General features: G+C 35.4%; 1 protein-coding gene across 12 annotated transcripts in view; it reads right to left on the bottom strand.

Annotated features, from left to right (window-relative positions):
* Positions 1 to 23929, bottom strand: part of LOC108408247 (protein PBDC1) — a 170579-nt gene that overhangs the window by 90380 nt on the left and 56270 nt on the right. For 2 of the 12 annotated variants that reach the window (XR_012127457.1, XR_012127458.1), the window contains exon 8: positions 9231 to 9342. The exons of 6 other annotated variants lie outside the window; for them this stretch is intronic. Coding sequence is in view for 4 of the 6 variants with exons in the window: in XM_073227833.1 (XP_073083934.1) it covers positions 10121 to 10126 (6 nt within the window). In the remaining 2 variants the exon portion in view is untranslated. Of the gene's footprint in view, positions 1 to 9230; positions 9343 to 10074; positions 23830 to 23929 lie in introns of those variants that run through there. 4 more of the 12 variants (XM_073227832.1, XM_073227833.1, XM_073227831.1 and 1 more) reach the window with 4 other exon arrangements.

The raw sequence follows: 23929 nt of genomic DNA, 5'->3' as shown, positions 1-23929 counted from the left end.
CATTGCAGCATCCTATTTTTTTCTTACTTGGGAAGAACAAAGGATTCTTATTTCACAGAATCAGAAAGAGTAAAGCCTTAGTAAGTTACTTCTCAAAAATTTATTGTGAAGTTTCAATGATACAATGAATGTGAAGTAAAAATAAGGGCTAATTGGCTTATCTTGGTGATTAGAAAGCCCCTCAAAGTATCACATATTCACTTAATGCTGTCAGTGCAATCATCCTAAAATGATAAACATTCATGCCATTTCTTGTCTTTGGCCTCATAATGTGGATTTGTTATATTAAATATACCATGATAGGTGAGTCAAAATTATCAAACTAGTCATACTTTAGTAATCCAGTGAAATTTGTCTGTTATGTGGTCACTTTCAAAGGATTCATCTGATATGGGTCATTAAGCAAAATAAAGATAGATCATAAATTTACTGTGTGAACCACTTCGTTGTTGAGATTAAATTATGGCCACCAGTTTTTAAAATTGGTTCTTCTTTTTTCCTCTGTTTGTATGAGAATTGGAATGTAAGTCAAGCTAATAGAGATTACTTCAAGAAAGGCATATAATTCATAAAAGTGCTAATAAGATGTCTAACCTCAGTGTCATAGGGCTTACAAACTTCCCAAATGGAGCTGAATTCAGTCTTCCAACACATATGAACCGTCTAATCTTTCCAGCCAGAGAGAAGGAAAGGTAAAACATGGAATTTAGGTAAAATCTGACATAAAACAGCTGATGTAGGACATTTACAGCTTCCTCTTCCACATTATTTCAATTAGTATCCTGTGTTCTTGTTTAGCCTCATATTTAGACTATACTTAATTTATCCTTGGTGCTCAGAATTATCTGAATATAATAAAAACATGAACTTAAGTCCAGGCTGTAGCACAGCACAATAGCAAACACTTTCTCACCCCAGTCCCAATAAAAATTTCAGTTCAGCTTACTAAAAATAATTTGTATGTATTAAGGAGTTCAAAGAATTCCACAGTCTTTGGGTGATATTTTATATGCAGGTAATGGAAGATGCTGAGACTGAAAATCAGTAATGTACATGAAGAAATCAAAATCTGTGATTTAAAAAGATATATGCACCCCTATGTTTATTACCACATTATTCACCATAACCAAGGTATGAAAGCAACCAAAGTGTCCATCAATAGATGAATAGGTAAAGAAGATGTGGTACATATACACAATGGAATATTATTTAGCCATAAAAAAGAAAGAAATCTTGCCATCTGCGACAACAATGGATGGACCTAGAGGGTACTATACTAAGTGAAATAATCCAAGAGGAGAAAGACAAATACTGTATGATTTCACTTTTTGGTGGAATCTAAATACAAAACAAAACAAAATGAACAAAACAGCAGTAGACTCATAGACACTGAGAAGTGACTAGTGGTTACCATGGGTGAGGAGTTGGAGTGGATGGGTGAAGGGGATAAAGAGGCAAAAAATCTCAATCTTAATATAAATTAGTTATAGGGATGAAAGTACAGCATAAAGAATTTAGTCAGTAGTTCTGTAACATCTTTGTATGTTCACAGATAGTAACTACACTAGCTGGGGTGAGAATTTATTAACGTATATAACTGTTGAATCACTGTGTTTTATACTTGAAACAAATATTGTATATCAACTGTACTTCAATAAAAATTATACGAAAGGATTAGAGCTAATTTGTTGATAAGAGCAAGATAAAGACACTGGAAAGGGCACAAAGGAAATCATATATGAAACCTAAACATAGCTTGCAGTGTCTTGGAGCAAACAAAATCCATCAAAATAAATGGCCTCTAGTGAAGTACTAAATGTAAAGTATAAATAAATGTGAACACTAAAATGAAAGGAAAGGGGATTGCCATTCTCTAAAACATTCTGCTACCTATTTGCTTCATCATTTAAATGTATCGTCAAACATTTTTGTGGTGGGGGAACTCCAACACATAGAACAGATGAAAGCAGATCTGGTCTTGTTTGAAAGAAAGAGCACTTATGGTCAATTTCCCCTTCTTTATGTTGTCCTTTATTTTCTCTGGCCCCTGAGATAATTTCTATGGAACACCAGGGTTCTGCAAAACACAGTTTGCAGATCTTTGCATCAGTCCAACCTACTCATTTTGTATATGGGGAATTTAAACAAACACCTGAGAAGAAACAAGACCAATGGGAGCAAGGTTACACAGAATGTTTGGCAAGAGATAGTATGGTTGAAACTATAGGCTCTAGAGTCAGACTACCTCATTTCGGACCCAGCTACTTAATACAAGGGTCACCTTAAGTATTATTTAACTTCACTTGCTTCAGTTGCTCAATCTGTAAAATGCAGATAACAAAATGAGTCAGTATATATAAAGTACTTAGATTAATGTCTGACAGAGATAGTATATATGTGTGTTTGTGTGTGTGTGTGTGTGTCTAGGGCTATAGCCCAGTTTTTCTAATATACATACTGCCTTCATGTACTCCTAAATCAGTTTTCAAGTGAATTTGGGCTAGACTTGAGGTTTCACCAAGTGAGTAGAGAAGTGTTTTATGAGATATTTTTCATAAGCTTGGTTGAAGCTTGTTTTGGTGTTGTGAACAGACCATGATGAGCTTTGGAATAAAGCAGATCTAGTTTTGGATCTCAGGCCCAGTACTTTCTAACTTTGTGTTCTTATCTAATTTTCTTAATACCTTCAGGTCTCAACTTCCATACTTTTTAAATGGTAATAATAATAACTACCTCATGGAGTAGTGGCCATGAAAAAGAACTTTTTAGGAACCAAAATCATTACTCTTTGCAGTGTGATAAGTACATACAGGTCCTAGAAATCAGTATTCACTGAAGAAGGAGAAGAAAGATTTAGGATTGTCCCAGTTAGTCTAACCAGTGGGTTAAAATGAAGCAAGGAAATATTAAACCAATGAGAAAGAAAAATTGAAAGCATTGATAATTCAACCATGGAATTAACATTCCCAAAGGAAGATGTGCAAGTCCCTTAGTTTGAGTTATTTCACGTGGAATTTAAGTAAGGTAAAATAGAATCTATTTAGGGAGCAATCTTTCCCTGGCTGAGAGGTCAAGCATATGAGCTAATAAGGGCTTTGCATATGTATTTTTCCCTGAGCTGGGGATGGAAAAATCTCCTGAATGCACATCTGCATGGAGTCTGAGCCATCTGGGAATGATAAGAAGCAAAATAAACCCACAGATAAGGAGGAGAGAAAAGAAGGAATGTAGAACAGGAATAATGGGAAATAAATGTGAGAAATAAAAGACAAAGAAAATGAAGAGGGGGAGAAATGAAAAGAACAGAATGAAGCAGAAGACAAGGAGAAAAAAGAGAGGAACAACTGAAAAGGACTTTAATCATGAGTGCTTAGGTGTTACTAGACACAGTGATGCTGATACGCACTGTTTGTTAATGAATGATACATCAAGTCATTACATGGGCCCTGTAACCTGAGTCTTGGCTTCAGAAAACAAATGATTCCTAGCAGCTAACAAATAAGCCCAAGCCCAGAAAAAATCAGATAGTGACACCTTTTTTCCTCCACAGTTAAAGAAATGTCATTTTTTCTTCTTTTCAAAAGGTAAACAATGCTTGTCTCCTAGAAACAGCTGGGAGTATAGGGAAGAATATCAGCTGCTCTTGCCAGCCCCAGAGTTCATTCCAGGGATCCAATTCCCTTTTCCAATATACGGGTTCTTTAGCCAACCTATTTGCAGAGATGAGGCTCCCCACCTATTATACCTGTGCCAAAGAAAGTAGAGGCTTTTGTTCTCTTTCAGAGCCCCCAAGCTTTGGACAATGATTTCTGTCCTGAGGTGGCATCACCTAAACACTCTTGTATAAAAGAATAACACATTTCTAAAAGTTTTCATTTATAAAGTACTGGGGGCATCTGCAATAGATACTGACAGATTCATCTTGCTTTTATATATTCTATTCCTGGTTTGCTGTACTCAGCTCCCCACCCCCAATCTCTTTCATAGCTCCTGATGTTCTGCTCTGCACTTTCCTATCTTCAACTACTCATTGCTTTCAACCATCTCTCCATTTTCTCTTCACATGGCTCTAGTGAGAAAAGCCAATGATTCTAAAGGTGATTTTAAAGGTTAGCAATCATCATTCAGGGGCTCTAGAAGGAATCACTCAGCAAACTATCTACCTGTTCCTAATTTGGAGAAGTAGTCTTCCTTTAAATTCTATCAGAGACCAAATTATACTCAAGCCAGTGAACATAATAACACTAACAACAATAATCCTGTATTTTTCTGTGGCACTTTAAAATGTACTGAACAGTTTTATATTCATTGTCATATTTGAATCCGAACAACCCTGTGATACTGTGATTCAAATATTCACCTTACACTTGGGGAAACAGAAAAGAATGTACAGACTGAAAGAGATACAAATTTAGAATTTGGGGAAACAATAAAAATTGCTATGTTTAAGATAAGTCTCCAAGAAAACAATTAGTTATTTGTTCAGTGACCAGGTTGTAGAACCAACCTTATAAATAGTGGTATAGAAGTATTCCCCAACTTGAAATTTCAGATGTCATGATTAAGATTCCCTGTCAACTAATACCAGCATGAATAATTGACTCAGGATTTGAAAGGTACTTTGATAATCTGGATAATTTGATCCAATTACTCACTGATATCCAACCCACTCTATATTATTCCTATCAGATGGTAATTAGGTCTCTCCTCAAAAGCTTTCAACAACAGAAGTCCACTACTTCTTGAGGCATCCTATGCCTCTAAAACTTAGCAGGATCTTTCTATTAACATGAAATCTGCCTCTTTGTTACATCTATCTACCAAACCCTACTATGCCTGTTGACTCAGACTTTGAAGTCACTCCTCTTTCCCACAAGAACCCTTCAGACAGCTAAAAAGAGGGGCCCCGACCTTGTTGGGGATCTTACCCAAGCTACTCATCCCCAAGCCCTTCTGCTTTTCTTCATGTGGCATAGTTCAAAGGATCTTCATTATCCTGGTCACAGCTCAGAAACCTCTCCAGCTTCCCTGTTTTCCCCCTCAAATGTGATATTCAGCACTGAGCATCACACTCCTGCTTTGCTGTGACAGGTAAGACATTTTATGTGCCTATCATTGCCCTTTTCCTGGATTCTGAATTCCATGTAGCCACATAAGGTTGACTCACACAGACCCTGCTAACTGGGAACTGCTTTAAAGGATGTACATCTATTTGGGGTAATATTTTATATCCCGTGGGAAAGTCACACTTTACCCAGCCCATTCATTTTTCTCTCTAAACCATTATTACCCTGAACAGGACAGTTGGCAGTGCTGTTTAGATTTAATGAATTACATTTGAGCTTCAAGAGGTTTGGGGAAACTGATGATCTCAGAGAGGTGAAGTTGTCTGCCCAAGGTCACACCGGAAGTTAATGCTAAGCACTTTCTAGAACTCAGGTTCCTTGAAGCCGAGGCCCGAGCTCCTTTGGACCTCAGAGAGGTCAGCCTAAGGTGATTCTTCTATAGTTCTTATCTTTTAGGACATACCTCACCAGTGGAAACCCAGATCCCCAAAGCTGCCAAATATTTCTCTCTTGACCCTATACCTTCTCTATACCTTGTACACTATTGCCTGGCTTCCCCAGGACCTAAAACATAGGAAAATCTCAGGGTTTATTAATAAGGGGCCTAAGGAATTCCAAGAAACATGACCATGTGCCAGAAATGCTTTCAACAGAAAATTTTAAACTTTGCAGAATGTACAGTATTTGATTGGCCTCATGCTCTGTAGGCTGACACCAGGCCCAAGACCTAAGGTAACTATTGGGAAAGTTCAACTAGACACCAGAGAGGGATAAGCACATGTAAGCCCTAGAGCCCTCATGGTAAACACAAAGCCTTACAAAAATATTGCATCTTTCATGCAGATTGGTAGTCATGGGTAGCTCTCCCCAACATCTCAAACTGTGGCAGATGGCAGGAGACCAAAGGAGCTCAGGCAGTGTGTCCAAAAATATTCAATTTTCCTTCATCTTCTGAATGTTTCAATATCCTATGGAGTGGTGAAATTCCTGAATAAAGATGCCAAATTGAATGCACACATTTAATTTAATTACTTCTTAAAACCTCACTGAAAATAGATAAAAGGAATCTTTGTGGATTTAAAAGCATAAATCCACAAAGTGGTGGAGTAATAGAGGATATAGAAGCAATTTTTAATGACCAGAATGCAGATGGCCAAATGTCAACCAACTTAGCGTGCTCAAGAAAACATTATCTTATGTTAGCAATGGGGAAATGCTAAGAACAAATAAGTTTTATGCTGAATCATCCTCAAAAAGCTCAGGAATAGTAAGTTATTAATTTGAAAGTAAGGATGAAGGGGAGTCTATTACTGATAGACTAAGTTATATTGTGGTAACCAGAATCTCATAGGTTTAAAACATAAAACCATTTATTTATTGCTCACACTACACATCCGGTATATTCACTCAGAGAATGAGGCTTATGGGGGTTCAATCATGAAACACTTCCTTGATTACTATAGCAGGGGAAAAGTAACATGGAAAATCATGCATTTACCCTTAAACATTCTGCCTGGAAATGACATATTTCACCTGCTCACAATTCAAAACCAAAACAAGTGACACATCTGTGTTTAATCTGTAAAGGAGATAGAGAAGTTAAATGACGAAAACTGAATTATTGTTGTATGGCAATAATGTTACCATAAGGAAGTTAAAATAAGTAGTATTACTTTGAATACTGTTTTTAAGTGCATTTTTATTGAAGTATAGTTGATATACCATACTACATTGGTTTCAAGTATACAACACAGTGATTCAGCAATTATAGACATTATCAAATCCTCATCCCACCTAGTACAGCTACATCTGTCAACATAGGAAGATGTTAACAGAAACATTGACTATATTCTCCATGCTGTACTTCCACCCCATGACCATCATATTGTGATTGAGATTTTTGTGCCTCTTTATACCCCTCACCTATGCTACCCAACCACTCCAACCCTTCCCCTTGATAATCACTAATCACTTCTCAGTGTCCATGAATCTACTACTGTTTTGTTCATTTGGTTTTGTTTTGTTTTTAGGTTCCTCACATAAGTGAAATCATGTGGTATTTGTCTTTCTCCTCCTGGCTTATTTCACTTACCATAATATCCCCTAGGTCCATCCATGTTGTCACAGATAGCAGGACTTCTTTTTTTTATAGCTGTATAATATTCTATTGTGTATATATACCACATCTTCTTTAGCCATTCATCTATTGATGGACACTTTGGTTACTTCCATATCTTGGCTACTGCAAATAATTCGGCAATAAACATAGGGGTGCACATATCTTTTCAAATCATAGATATTGTTTTCTTAGGGTAAATACCTAGAAGTGGAGTTACTGGGTCATATGCTATTGCTACTGTTACTGATTGAGGAACTTAGATACTGTTTTTCATAGTGGCTGCACCAACTTGCATTCCCACCAACAGTGTTGGAGGGTCCCTTTTTCTCCACATCTTCTACAACAAAAGTTATTTCCTGTCTCTTGGATAGTGGCTATTCTGACTGGTGTGAGAGGATATCTCATTGTGGTTTTGATTTGCATTTCTCTGATGATTATTGATGTGGAGCATCTTTTCATGTGCCTGTTAGCCATCTGTATGTTTTCTTTGGAAAATTGTCTGTTCCTCTGTTCCTTTCCTCTGCCCATTTTTTATCAGGATATTTGGTGGGTTTTTTTTGGAGTTGAGGCATATGAGATCTTTACGTATTTTGATAAATTATTTATGAATATATTCTTCCATACTATATGTTGCCTTTTTGTTCTGCTGATGGTGTCCTTTGCTGTACAGAAGCAGTTTAGTTTTATGTAGTCCCCTTGTTCATTTTTGGTTTGTTTCCCTTGCCCAGGAAGATGTGTCCAGAAAAAATTGCTCATGCTTATGTTCATGCAATTTTGGCCTATGTTTTCTTCTAAGAGTTTTATGGTTTAATGTCTTCTATTTAGGTCTTTAGTCCATTTCAAGTTTACTTTTGTGTATGGGGTTAAACAGTAATCCCATTGATCTATGGGTCTGTTCTTGTGCCAGTACTATATTCTTTTAATCACCATAGCTATGTATTATAGCTTGAAATAAGGGTAGTACTCCCAATTTTGTTCTTCTTTCTCAAGATTACTTGGGCTACTCAGGGTCTTTTATGGTTCCATATGAATTCTAGGTTTCTTTGCTCTACTTCATTGAAAAATGCCATTGGTATTTTGATAGAGATTGCATTGAATCTGTAAATTGCTTTGGGCAGGATGGCCATTTGGACAATATTAATTCTCCCTATCTATGAGCATGGGATAGATTTCCATTTATTTGTGTCTTCTTCAATTTCTTTCATCAGTGTCTTACAGTTTTCAGAGTATAGGTCTTTTATCTCATTGGTTAGATTTATTCCTAGGTTTTTTATTCTTTTAGATATAATTGTAAATGGAATTGTTTTCCTGATTTCTCTTTCATCTAGTTCATTGTTGGTATATAGGAATGCAACAGATTTCTGTATATTGATTTTGTATCCAGCAACTTTACTGAATCTGTTTATTAGTTCTAATCGTTTTTTGGTGAAGTCCTCAGGGTTTTCTATATATAGTATTACATTATCTGCAAATAGTGATATTTTTACTTCTTCCTTATCAATTTGGATGTTTTTTATTTCTTTGTATTGTCTGATTGCCATGGCTAGGACTTCCAGTACTACATTGCATAAGAGTGGTAAGTGAGAGACTTTCTTGTCCCCTCCTGGCCTGAGCCAGGAGCTCTGTCCTTTCGCTTTCTCTCTAAATAAAAGCCTCTGCCTTGCTCTCCTACCTTGAGTGCTTGCAAAGTTCATTCTTTGACTCCATGAACAAGAACCCCAGCATCATTATTAGGTTAAGTAAACAGGGGCCAAAAAAAAAAAAAGAAAGTGGTAAGAGTGGGCATCCTTATCTTGTTCCTGATCTTAGAGGAAAAGCTTTCAGCTTCCCAACATTCAGTATGTTGTTGGCTATTGGCTTGTCATATATGGCTTTTATTATGTTGAGGTATGTTATCTCTATATCTATTTTGTTGAGTGTTTTTATCATGAATGGATGTTGAGTTTCTTCAAATGTTTTCTAGCATCTATTGAGATGATCATATCATTTTATACTTCCTTTTCTTAATGTGGTATATCACATTGATTGATTTACAAATACTGTACCATCCTGTTTTAACAAGCGGGTTTGAGTCCTAGGTTCTCTCTGCACTCTTCATCACCATGGTGCTGGGCAATTATGCTTTTCCATTCTGGCAGAAATCTGGGCATTTATTTCCTGGAAAGGGTAAAACAAAAGATATCTTGACTGAAGGACACCTGGTATAATTAGGGATGGGGTTAATGTACTGAACTGAAACTACCTCTCCCAAGCCTTCTTCTTCCCCTGGGCTCCCAGGATGGTAGTATATAAACCTTTGCTTTTTAGGCAAGAAACTGGATAAACTCTTTGGGGCCAATCTGACTATCTTTAAATGATTATAAAAGGTTATAACCATAATGATAGTTCAATGATATAATCTTAAAATTAAGTTCAGAGTGAACAAGTCATAAATGTGAACTCCAATCAGGAAAAAAGAAGTAAGAGCAGACAACTAAGAATTATGACATAGCTGAGGAGGATACAAACAGAAGAGGCAATTTAGTGCAAATGGAAATTACACAGGGAGAGATAGAAACAAATAAGAATAGGATGTTTTATAAATGGAGCATTCAGAGACCAGAAAAAGACAGGTAGAACTTAAAAACATGATATCAAAAATGAAAATCTTTACAGAAAAATTTGAAGGTAGTTGAGGAAACCTCCTAGAAAATTTGAGAAATAGGATATAGCAGAAAAAATAAGAAAATCAGAGCAGTCTAGAAGATCTAACATCCATATAATAGGAGTTTCACAGAGGAATAACAGTGAAATCATCATATCATTAACAAACTCAAGAAAATATCCCAACTGAAAGCCATGGAAAGACCCACAGAATGTGTTATAGCAATGCATGAAAACTGATCCATACCCAATGAGATTATTGTAAGATTTCAGGATCCTTAGAGAAAAGATGTTAAAGCTTCCAGACAGATATGAACAGGCCACATGTAAAAAAAAAAATACCAGGAATTAGAATGACTTTACAGTCCTCAATAGGCAGCACCAGAAGCTACATAATGAAGCAATACTTTCAAAATTCTGAAGTGAAATTATTTCTGACCTTGAATTTTATGACCAAATCTTAGGGTGGAATGACAGTATTTTCAGTTATGTGAAGTATTATGGATTGAATTGTGTTTCCCTCAAGTTCATATGTTGAAGTCCTAAATGCCAGTACCTCAGAATGTGACTTTATTTGGAAATAGGGTTGTTAAAGGTATAATTTTAGTCAATATGTGATCATACTGAAATAGGTTGGGTCCTTAATCCAATATAACTGATGCCCTTATAGAAAGGGGAAATTTGGACACACATACTCACACACTGAGAAGGCCACATGAACATGAAGTCAGAGATTGGGATGATATGTTTGTAAACCAAATAATGCCAAAGGTTGTCAGCAATCCACCAGTAACTAGGAAAGTTCTATGGAACAGTTTCTGCTGCACAACTCTCAAAAGGAATCAAATTTACTGACACCTTAATTTTGGAGTTCTAACCTCCAGAACTATGAAACAGCACATTTTTGTTGATAAAGAAATTCAGTTTGTAGTACTTAGTAGCCCTAGCAAACCAATATATGAAGCTTCAAAAAAAATTTACCTATCTTGTACCATTCATCATATAGCAACTGGAAATAGGTAATAAGTTAGGTGTAAATGATAGAGAATAGGGTAATAAGTGACAAAGAAAGACATAGGATACAGGAAACTGGAAATCCAAAACATGTAAGGGTCAAAGGTTATCTCTAAACTAATGGTAAAGGGAGATCCCAGCTTTGCACCAAGTATTGAAGGCAACCAGTCTAGACTGGTGCATTAGAATTCAGAATATACATGTCAAGGACAGTGTAATAAGATTCATGCTGCTATGAGACTATTTATTTTTCTAATCCAAAGGCAGAATACTTAGGTTGTTTTTGCCCAGATTCTTCTGAGTTCTTGGTTTTCCTAGATCAAGTGCCCTTAAAGTTCCTACTTTCCCTTTCATGCTGCCTACACAGATTGAGATGATAACATAGAATACTCACATTGCCCACCTGCATCAGCCTGTGACATGTGTTTAAAATAAAATCTTATTGTGTTAATCTACTGAAATTTTGTTATAGTCTCTAGCCTGTGCCATTATAGTATAAACACCCAATGAAGTGTTTTGCTTTGACCTGCTCCTGAGGGATTGACCACAGTGGGTTTGGAGAAAAAAACATAGCTCAGCCCATTCCTTGTCATATGTCCAGTATCAGAACCACATGACTGTCTACAACATATGCCCACATTGGTGACTCTAAGTGTCGTGAGATTAATGCAAGGCTCTACCTAGAATGAGTTATAAACTATCAGAGAAAATTAAGCCAGACTCTCAAACTGAGGAGGATACAAACAGAAGAGGCAATTTAGTGCAAATGGAAATTACACAGGGAGAGAGACAGACAAATAAGAATAGGATGTTTTATAAATGGAGCATTCAGAGACCAGAAAAAGACAGGTAGAACTTAAAAACATGATATCAAAAATGAAAATCTTTACAGAAAAATTTGAAGGTAGTTGAGGTAGTTATCTTATGTCCAGTATCAGTACCACATGACTGTCCTACAACATATGCCCACATTGGTGTCCTTGTGTCTCAAAGACTCTTTTCATCTTTCATCTGTAGCAATATTGTCCTCTCCTTACATGATATGGGTTGTGTTTGCCCTCAGTTTTCATACTGATGACCTTTCACATTCATTTATATTTAGATATTTGCTTAAGAATAACACAAAATTTGATGAAAGTATAGAGAATAAAGAATGGGAAGAGCAAATCAAGAAGGCTGAGGAGGTCAGAAGATATGGCTAATATAAGTAACAGATTTTTTGGCATTCTCTCCAAAATTTTTCCATGCTTTAGTAGCCTGCCTCATACCCACCCTCCTTTCTGATGTGCCAGATTTTCTTGATGGCCTCAGTCTACACTGCTGACTTTAACACATAGAAGGAAATGTGAAAATAATAATCTATCCTCTGTGTTTTACAGGTGCAAAAATCAGATATGTCTTACACAAAGACACATAGATATTTAATGGCCAATGTAGAATTTGGACTGAGATCAGTCTTCAAGTATGTCCTTTAGATGGTTATACTGCCTTTTCAGACCTAAAGTATAGCAAAGTGGACCTTCATGAAAAATGGGTCTACAGAATTTAGAGAAAGTGAGTAATTGGATTGGAGTGAAGGTTTATGGATGAAAAGCCAACCAAATGTACAATGAAGCCTTTTAGATTTCATCAATAAAAAGGCATTCAGGAAGACCATACCAGGATTTTTGTAATTTTGTAGAATCTTAAACTTTTTTCAGTGTCCAAGTTTGCTATTTCTGTTTCCTTCATTCATTTCATAATGGCCAATATCCTTAACACATAAAGGACCAATGAGTTTATTTGAAGAGCTAGAAAGGGAGATAGGAATTGGATAAATGATGCTCTACTTTTCAGCCAGATATAGTTTGAAGGAAAGAAGAGACTCCCAAAATATACTTGACAATAGCAGCTTTGATTTTTTATGTACTATGATCTGGGAATGGAGAATTCTGCATTCAGTAAGGACATAATAAAGATTGTGTTAGAGATGACTTCACAAAGAAGATAACTGCAAACCAGGGATTGAACTGACTTGGTACTTATACGCATTTTGGAATGTTCTGAAAAGAATCACTATTTTGGTGATATTGGCATCCCATGGCTACTCTTCTGGGTTATATATTTTTTATTGTACCAGATATTGCAATTAGTTGTGGCAATAGTAAGAATCCTGAACTATCTGCACTTATTCTTCTTCCATCTTTGTCTGGGATGGATGTCTGACTGTGCTTTGGTACATGGAAATTTGTGAGCTGGATGTAAAAGAGTGATGGAAAACTAAAGGGATTCTTATAAATATAGGAGATGAAAACAGGTGTTTGGGAATTTGGACATTTAAAAAATTAAATCAGGAAAAAAATTTAAAAAATTAAAAAAAACAGTTCATATGGAATGGGTTGAACTTTCTGATTAGCTGTGTCTGTTCCAGGTGCCAGACACATGACAGATAATATCTCATCCTTAAAGATGGCCCTCATCTCCAAAAATTTCTGGGTATAGGAAGATGGTTTTTCTTGGCTAGAAGAAGAAAAGCTTCCATTAAAAACATGTGCAGGTTTGTCCGTTCCATGGATTTGAGGTCTCTTCAGAAGGCATGATCCAATGATTGGATTGAGAACATCAGTTTCAATGATTTACAGCTAGTTTGTTTAAGAGTGGATCATAATTAGATCACAATATTTTTAAAAGTATTTTTCAGTTTATGAAAAGTTCTAGAAGAATTTCTTCTCTTCCTTGAATAGATGAGTTTTGGGGGCAGAATGAGAAACTACCCCCAATATTAACGTTGTCCATAAAAGTTTATAGTCATTTGACCTTTATTTCCTGAAAGATGCTTTTTGCCCACTTGAAGGGAGGACCCAGTTTATTCATTTGATAAAAATATTATTTAAAATAGTGTAATTTTAGAAGCAACCTAAATATTTCATCATAGAAGAAACAATAATATATTATTAGTCAATAATCAATGTCAACAATATTGACTATATCAATCATCAATAATACATTAATATTAATGACTTATTCTAATCATTAAGAATGATATCTAAAATGTTTTAAATTAGGAAGCACGTAAATATGCTTTGATATATGTGATAAAATTAGAATATGAAATTATATGTGCCACATGATCACAATTATGTTAAAAGGTGTACAAAGAAAACACACTGGAGAGACTTGCTTCAGATTCTTAGTAGTAGTCATTTTTCTCTTGTTTATGGGATTATAGAGGACATTTACTTCTTTAATTGTCCCTGTATTTTCTAATTTTTCTGTAATGAGCAGATGTATATTTTATAACTAAGGAAAAATTATCGAAAAAAAAGTACATGAAGAAAACACAAGAGATCATGGGATCTCCTTCCCCATATAATCAAAAAAGCCTAAGCAAAGAATTATTAGGGATAGCTTCCAGGAAATCTCTCTAATCTGCAAATCCCAGACCCAGATGTAAGTCACTTTTTGCAAGTAAAATGTATTTTTTTCACTTGTAGGTGTTTTTCAAAAGCGAAGGGTGGGAGGAAGGAATGGTTTTATTTCAGTGGAGCAATACTGCCACCAAAAGAAAAATATTAAAGAAACTTCCACAACAAGAGAGAAAAGGTGGAGAGCTGAGGAACAGAAGGAGATCTTATGTGTAGACTAATTTCCTATTTTTGCCAAAGTCACTCAAAAGGGTTATAAGGGATCCAGTTTTGCCCTGCTTAGTAGTCACTAATAACCTCATTATTTAAGACTCACTGTTTTTATATTGAAGTATAGTTGATATAAAATATTATATTGGTTTCAGGTGTACAACATAGTGATTCCACAATTACATACATTACAAAATGCTCGCCATGATAAATGTAGTTACATTCTATCACCATACAAATATATCAAAAGATTATTGACTAAATTCCCTATAGTGTGATTTTCATCCAGTGACTATTTATTTTATGACTGTAAGTGTGTAACACTTTGTCCCCTTCACCTACTTTGCTCAATTCCACACTGCCCTTCCCTTTGGCAACTACCAATTTATTCTCTGTATTTATGAGTCTATTTCTGTCCATCTTTCCCAACACCATTTATTGAATGGAATGCTTCTTCCCCTGTATTCTTTGTTTATTTGATATACACTAATTGACCATAAGATCACAAGATTATTTCTGGGCTCTCTATTCTGTTCCACTGATGTATGTGTCTATTTTTATGCAAGTACCATACTGTTTTGATTACTATATATTCATAGTATAGTTTCAAATAAGGGAACATGTTATATTCAGCTTTGTTCTTCCTCAAGATCATTTTGGCTATTTGGGGTGCTTTGTGGTTCCATACAAATCACAATTGTTTGCTCTGTTTCTGTGAAAAATGCCATTGGTAATTTGGTAGGGATTCCACTGAATCTGTAGACTGCTTTAGGTACTCTGGCAATTTTAACAACGTTAGTTCTTTCAAACCATGAGCATGGAATACTTTTCCATTTATTTGTGACACCTCCAATTATTTTCATCAATATCTTAGAGTTTTCAGAGTACAGGTATTTTACCTTCTCGGTGAAATTTTTTCCTAGGTATTTTGTTGTTTTTGATATAATTGTAAATGGAACTGTTTTCTTACTTTTGCTTTCTGCTAGATCATTATTAGTATTATAGAAACAGATTTCTGTATATTGATTTTGTATGCTTCAACTTTACTGAATATATTTATCAGTTCTAATAGCTTTTTGGTGGAGTCATTAGGGGCTTCTATATAGAATATTAGGTCATCTGCAAATAGTGGCAATTTGACTTCACCATTTAAATGCCTTTTATTTTTTTCTCTGATTGCTGTATCTAGATTTTCAGTACTATGTTGAATAAAAGTTATAGTGGGTTACTGTGTCTTGTTCCTGATATTAGAAAAAAAATGCTTTCAGCTTTTCACCACTGAGTATTAGCTGTGGGTTGTCATATATGGCCTTTATTTTGTTGAAGTATTCACTTTGTTATGAGATTTTTTTATCATGAGTGGATGTTGAACTTTGTCAAATGCTTTTTCTGTATATATTGAGATGATTATATGATCCTTCCTTCTGTTAATGTGATTTATCACATTGACTTATTTGCAGATATTGAACCATCATTGGATCTCGTAATAATGTATTTTTGAATTTATTTTGCTAATATTTTGCTGAGAATTTTTTCATATGCATTCATCAGAGATATTCATCTGTAATTTAATTTTTTTGTAGTCTCTGGTTTTGGTATCAGGGTAATGCTGAACTTGTTGAAAGAATTTGGGGTATTCCTTCCTCTTCAGTTGTTTGGAATAGTTTGAGAAGGGTAGGTATTAACTGTTCTTTAAATGTTTGGTAGAATTCACCTGTGAAGCCATGTGGTCCTGGAATTTTGTTTATTGTGAGTTTTCTGATTACCAATTAAATTTAATTACTAGTCATTGCTCTTTTCATATTTTCTCTATGTCTGTTAATATTTGCTTGATGTATTTAGGTATTCTCTGTTTGGTACATAGATTCACAATAATTATATCCTTCTTGGATTGATCCTTTATTATTATTTAATACCATTTGTTTCCTCTTGTTACAACCTTTGCTTTAAAGTCTATTTTGTTTGATATAAGTATTGCTTACATTTGTATTAAATATCTTTTTCCGTCCCTTCACTTTCAGTCTGCATGTGTCTTTAGGTGTAAAGTGAGTCTTTTATAAGAAGCATATATATAAGTCTTGAATTTTCATTAACTCAGTCACCCTATGTCTTTTGATTGGAGCATTTAAACCATTTAAATTTAGGGTAATTACTGAGAGGTTTGTATTTATTACCATTTTGTCTAATATATTGTGGTTGTTTCTGTAGTTCTTCTATTTTCCTTTCTTGCTCTATTCCCTAGTGATTGAGGACTTTCTTTAGTGTTATGGTTCAATTCCTTTATCTTTATTTTTTTTGCATATCTATTATAGGTTTTTGGTTTGTAGTAACCATTATGTTATAACATCCTAAGTATATAGCAGTTTAGATTAAGTTAATGATTGCTGAAGTTCACATATTCTAAAAGCACTATATTTTTACTCCTCCTCCTCCATGTTTTATGTATATGATGCCAAATTTTACATCTCTTTATTTTTTGTATCCCTTAACTAATATTTTAGATATAATTGATTTTTACTTTTGTCTTCAAATCTTGATACTAGCTTTTAAGTGATTGATCTACAAACTTTTTTGCTTTTACTAGTGAAATTAGTTTAACAATATGTTTGTTTTTATCAATGAAACTTTTGCTTTTTGTAATTTCCTTCTAATTATGGACTTTCCTTTTCCACTTAAAAATTCCCTTCAACATTTCTGGTAATCTTACTTTAGTGGTGATGAACTCCTTTAACATTTTTTTTGTCTGGGAAACTCTTTATCCAATTCTAAATGATAACTTTGCTGAGTAGAGTATTCTTGATTATAGTTCTTTTTCCTTTCAGCACTTTGAATATATGATGCCACTTTCTTCTAACCTGCAAAAATTCTGATGAAAAATGAGTCAATAGCCCTATGTGGTTTCCCTTGTATATAAATAGTTGATTTTTGCTTGCTGCTTTTAATGTTCTATCTTTAATCTTTGACATTTAGTTATTATGTCTCTTGGTGTGGACCTCCTTAGGTTTATCATGTTTTGGACTGTCTGGATGTCCAGGACCTGCATGTTTGTTCCTTGCCCAGATTTCCATATAATGGAAGTTTCCAGCCATTACTTCTTCAAATAAGTTTTTCACCCCTTTCTCTTTCACTTCACCTTCTGTGACCCCATATGTGAGTGTTTGTATGTGTGATGTTCCTGACATATCCATTATAGATAATATGCCCATTTCCTTACTCTTTGTATTTTTACTATTCAGCTTGGATGCCTTCCATTACCTTACTTCCATTCATTTATTGATGTACATTTTGGTTGCTTCCATATTTTGACTATTGTAAACAATGCAGCAAAAAACATAATGGTGCATGTATCTTTTTGAGTCAGGAAATTTTTTCTTTGGTTAAATTCCCAGAACTGGAATTACTGGCTCATATGGTATTTCTATTTTTAGTTTATTGAGACCCTCCATACTGCTTTCCACAGGGGCTGTACCAATTAACATTCCCACCAACAGTGTAGCAGCATTCTCTTTTCTGCATATCCTCACCAACACTAGTTATTTATTGTCTTTTGGATAGTTGCCATTCTGACTGGAGTGAGGAGATATCTCACTGTGGTGTTGATTTGCATTTCTCTGATGATTATTGATGTGGAGCATCTTTTTATGTGCCTATTGGCTATATGTACTTCTTATTTGGAGAAATGTCTGTTCAGATTCTCACCCATTTTTAAATCAGGTTTCTTGTTTTTTTGGTGTTGAGGCATATGAGTTCTTTATGTATTTTGGGTGTCAACCCCTTATCGGATGAATCATTTACAAATATATTCTCCAATATCATAGGTTGCCTTTTATTTCTGCTGATGGTATCCTTTGCTGTACAGAAACATTTTAGTTTGATGTAGTCACACTTGTTTATTTTTATTTTGTTTCCCTTGCCTGAGGAGTTGTTTCCCAGAAAAAAAAATTGCTCATGCTTATGTTCAAGATATTTTTGCCTGTTTTCTTCTAAGAGTTTTATGGCTTCATGTCTTCTATCCAGGTCTTTGATCCAATTTGAGTTTACTTTTGTGTATGGAGTTAGAGAGTAATCCAGTTTCATTCTCTTCCATGTAGCTGTCAAGTTTTCCCAACACTAGTTATTGAAGAGGCTGTATTTTACCATTGTACATTTTTGCCTCCTTTATTGTAAATTATTTGACCATACATGTGTGGGTTTATATCTAGGCTTTCTATTCTGTTCTATGGACCTATGGGTCTGTTCTTGTGCCAGTACTATACTATTTTGATTACTGTAGCTTTTTAGTATAGTTTGAAGTCATGGAGTGTAATACCCCAGCTTTGTTCTTCTTTCTCAAGATTGCTTTCGCTATTTGGGGTCTCTTGTGGTTCCATATAAGTTTAAGGTTTCTTTGCTCTAGTTCACTGAAAAGTACTGCTGATATTTTGACAGGGATTGCATTGAATCTGTAAATTGCCTTGGGCATGATGGCGATTTTGACATTAATTCTTGTTAACCATGAGCATGGGATACATTTCCATCTATTTGTGTCTTCTTCATTTTCTCCCATGAATGTCTTCTGGTTTTCAGAATATAGGTCTTTCATCTCCTTAGTTAGGTTTATTTCTAGGTATTTTATTCTTTTTGACACAATTGTAAATGGAATTGTTTTCTTTATTTCTCTTTCTTCTAGTTCATTGATAATATATAGGAATTCAAAAGATTTGTGTATTAATTTTGTATCCTGCAACTTTGCTGAATCCATTTATTTGTTCCAATAGTTTTTCAGTGGTGTTTTTAGGATTTTCTGTATACAGTATCACGTCATCTGTAATTAGTGACCATTTTACTTCTTCCTTACCATTTTGGATGTCTTTTTATCTCTTCATCTTGTCTGATTGCCATGGCTAGGACCTCCAGTATTATGTTTATGTTGAATAAAAGTGGTGAGAGTGGACATCTTTGTCTTTTTCTTGACCTTAGAAGAAAATCTTTCATCATTTTCCCATTAAGTATGATGTTAGCTGTGGGTTTCTCTTATATGACCTTTATTATATTGTATTACATACCCTCTATACCCATTTCTTGAGAGTTTTTGTCATGAATGGATGCTGAATTTGACAAATGAAATCATCATATTGTTTTTATCCTTCCTTTTGTTAATGTGGTATCACACATTGATTGATTTGTGAATATCATACCACTCTTGCATCCCTGGGATTAATCCCACTTGGTCGGATGAATGATCCTTTTGATCTACTTTTTAATTCAATTTGCTAATATTTTGTTGAGGATTTTGCATCTATGTTCATCAGCAATATTGCTGTATGATTTTCTTTTTTTTTTTTTGTAGTATCCTTAGTTTTGTTATTAGAGTGATGCTGACCTCATAGAATAAGCTTGGAAGTATTCCCTCCTCTTCTACTTTTTGGAATACTTTTTATTCCAGAAAGATAGATAGGTATTAGCTCTTCTTTAAATGTTTGGTAAAATTCAGTTCTGAAGCCATCTGGTCACTGACTTTTGTTTGTTGGTAGTTTTTTTATTACCATTTCAATTTCATTACTGGCAGTTGGTGTGTTCAGATTTTGTTTCTTCCTGGGTCAATTTTGGAAGGTGTAAAGTTCTAGAAATTTATCCATTTTTCTAGGCTGTCCAATTTATTGGCATAAAAATTTTTATAGAATTCTCTAAACATATTTTGTATTTTTCTGGTGTCAGTTGTAACTATTCCTTTTTTGTTTCTGATTTTATTTGTGTCCTCTTTCTTTTTTTCTTGATAAGTCCAGCTAGGGGTCTTTCTATTTTGCTTATGTTCTCAAAAAAACAGTTCCTTGTTTCAATGATTTCTATTGTTTTATTATTTTCTATTTTATTTATTTCTTCTCTGATCTTTGTTTGACCTTATAGTAACTTTGAGGTTCATTTGTTCTTTTTTCGTTTGTTTTGTTGTGAGTTTAGATTGGTTTTTGGGGGGATTGTTCTTGTTTCTTGAAGTAGGTTTGTATTGCTATGTACTTCCCTTTTAGAACAACTTTTGTGGCATCCCACATATTTTGAACTGTTGTATTTTGGTTTTTATTTGTCTCCATGTAGTGCTTGATTTTTTCTTTGATTTGTTCATTGATCCATTGACTATTTAGAAACATGTTGTTTAGCCTCCATGTGTCTGGGATTTTTTTGTTTTCTTCATGTAATTGATTTCTAATTTCATATCATTGTGATCTGAAAAGATGTTTGTTACAATTTCAATCTTTTAAAATTTACTTAGGTTCTTTTGTAGGCCCTAATATGTGATCTATTCCGGAGAATCTTCCATGTACATTTGAGAAAAATGTGTATCTTGCTGCTTTGTGGTGGAATGTTCTACATATATCTGTTAAGTCCATCTGTTCTAGTGTGTTTTCAGTACCTCTGTTTTATTTATTTATTTTGTGTCTGCTTGTTCTGTCCAATCATGTAACTGGTGTCTTAAAATTCCTTTGTATGACTGATTTGCAGCCTATTTCTCCTTTTCTGTTGATATTTGTTTTATATACTTAGGTGCTCCTATATTGGGTGCATAGATATTTATAATTGTTATATCCTCTTGTTGGACTGATCCCTTTATCATTATATAATGTCTTTTGTCTCTTCATACTCTCTTTTTTTTGTAATCAATTTTTTCTGATACAAGTACTGGTACTCCAGTTTTTCCTCCTTTTTATTTGTATGAATTATCTTTTTCCATTCCTTCACTTTTTCTATGTATATCTTAGGTCTGAAATGTGTCTTTTGTAGGCAGCACATAGATAGGTCTTGTTTCTTCATCCATTCTGCCACCATGTGTCTTTTGATTGCTGCATTCAGTCCATTTACATTTAAGATAGTTATTGAGAGGTATATACTTATTTGCCATTTTATTCATTGTTTTCTGGTTGTTTTTTCCATTTGGTTCTTTTTTATATGTTTCTATGTCCTGAAGTTCTCAGTGTTTGTATAGTCTTCTAACAGGTCTGATGAGCATCTTTATAACCATTACTTTGATTTCTTTGTGAGATAGATTGTTTAGCTATATTTCATTCAGATATTTCTCTGAAGTTTTGTCTTATTATGTCATTTGGAGCATAGCCCTTTGTTTCCTTATTTTGTTTCTGGGTTTGTTTCTATGAAAGTGTTGAAACAGCTACCTCTGGCAGACTAGGAGTGGCCTAGTGTATGAATGTGCCCTGTGTGGACTGTGTGTACCTTGCATCTTTGGCTCACTGGCTGGAACTGTATTGGGTATGGGTTGGGTCCATTTGCATTCCAGGCTGGGGCCACACTGGTGGGACACCTGGAGCTGAAGTGGGTGCATTGAAGGTAATCCCAGTGCACTCCTCAATGGAAGTTATGCTGGAAGAATGTGGAAAGCTGAAGTGGGCACATGCCACAGGGTCCCAGGTTCCTCCATGCAGTGGCTGCCCTTGTAGTTGGCTGTAGCTGAAGCAAGCTTGTTCTAATAGGTCTCAGGGTATCCCATACCAATCAGGATACACCCTTTTGGGATGGCTGGAAGGTCCTGGGGCCCTCTGTGTAAGATTCATGCTGGCATGATGGCTGGTGCTAAAGTGGGCACAGTCTGGGTAGTCTTAGGGCACTGTGCAGGACATGTCCTGGTAGGATGGGTATACCTGAAGCAGGCACAGTCTGCATGGTCCCTGGGCTTTCTGTACCTGGGTCAACCTAGTGAGATGGTAGAAGCTGAAGCAGGCTCAGGCTAGGTGGTCCTGGTTCACTCCATCCATCAAATGCCCTTATAGGGACTGCTGGAGCTGAAGCAAGCATGGGTTGGTGATTCTTTATCACTGGATTTACTTGATGAGATGCTTGGAACTCAGTCAACCATCTGAATGAGTGCAGGCCAGAGATGTCCCAATGTGTGTCATGTTTGTGCTGCCTTGGTGGGATGGCTGGAGCTGAAGATGAGTATGAGCAAGGGAACAGTTTCAGGGGACATATGGGACTGGTGTGGGTTGGGGTTCAAAGTTTGCTGAGATGGCAGGCCAGATAGAGCACCCACACTCTGCTCCCATTTGTGCTATCAAGGTGGAGGGAGAACATAAACAATGGCACTTGCCAACAGCTCTATCCCCAGAGAGAGTTCCAGCAGTTCCGTCACTGTTTGCTAAATACTCTAAGGTCAGAAAGTGTGTTTCTTTCACTTATATTCTAGTTGCTTTTTAAACCAGTTTTTTTCTGTGCCCCATGGTGTATGTATCTTCATGTGGGTCTCTCAGTGATATCTATCCCTACTGCAGTTTTTGTGCAGGAGTTGGAGTTCCTGTCATTACTGTGTCTCTATCTCTCCTGACAGTCTCTATGTGGTCTTTCTATACTTTTTTGTGCAGAAGCTGTCAAACTAGCCCTTGGTTCTTCTTTAGGAGGAATTGCTCTATATGTCAGGGTAGCTTTGGTGTTTCTTTGTCTGGAGAGATGGGAATTGTGGGTCTTCCTACACTGCCATCTTGGACCCTACCCTCTCATTAACAGTTTGGATTATGAATTGCTGTAGTGATTTCAAGAAGAAAATCTAGCAAATATTCACAAAACTGATGTCAGTAAAAATGATACCATAAGGAACTCTGAAATTTTTCTGTTTTGTAAAAACAAAGTGGAGAATGTCAGAAATTATCAGAATCAATTTTCAAATTAACAAAACCTTTGTAGCCAGGAAGGGTTTATTCAATAAATGCAGCTGAACCTCAGTAAGAACAGTGAGCTTTAAAAGTATTTTAATGTAGCTATCCCCATCCATATTTCTGCAGCTCCAAATAAACTTGAAAATCAACAACCTAAAGTTATAGTGAAAATCAGTAACCTGAAACTAACAGGAGATGTGGAATGACGTTGGAGATACTTCCAAGCCTAACTCTCAGGAAGTTTTCACTATTTTTCTTGTCTTCTGGTTCCTTGGAAGACATAATGTGCAACAACATCTTTATTTGACCTGACTTGGAGTTCACCTAATGCAAAATACATTTTCCCTGGGAGCATTTGTCAAAAACATGAGAGTTGTGCACATACTCAGGAATGACCTCCAGATACTCTGAGCCCTCACCTCTGGCTAGCTTTGAAGTTCTGTATAAGCACTAAGTGCAGGCTAAGGCAGAATTGTCAATTTTCTGGCTCAATTCTTAAGGCAAGCCCCATCATGCTGACAGAGGCTGCTGGCAAAGACTGGGAAACTTACTAGTTCCAGGCATTTCAAAATTCTCTCCAATAATTATCTGACCACTAAGCTAACTGAGCAAAAACTTCAGTGTCACACATGACAAAAAAAATACACACTTTACAGAATAAGTTCAGAAAAGTCAGTCAAAAAAGCTGATAGAGTGATGTAGCAAAATAGTAGAGTGGCAGCTCCAAACTTTTATCCCTGCACAGAAACATCAAAATAGAAGCATTAACTGTCAGAACCAACATTTTCCAATCTCTGAAAAATAATCAAAAGTTTATAGTAACCAACTGAATATTGA

Source organism: Manis javanica, chromosome X, assembly GCF_040802235.1.
Source record: "Manis javanica isolate MJ-LG chromosome X, MJ_LKY, whole genome shotgun sequence".
NCBI classification, from domain to species: Eukaryota; Metazoa; Chordata; class Mammalia; order Pholidota; family Manidae; genus Manis; species Manis javanica.
Note: the sequence above shows the minus strand (reverse complement) of the source record. Positions and strands in the feature narration are given on the sequence as shown.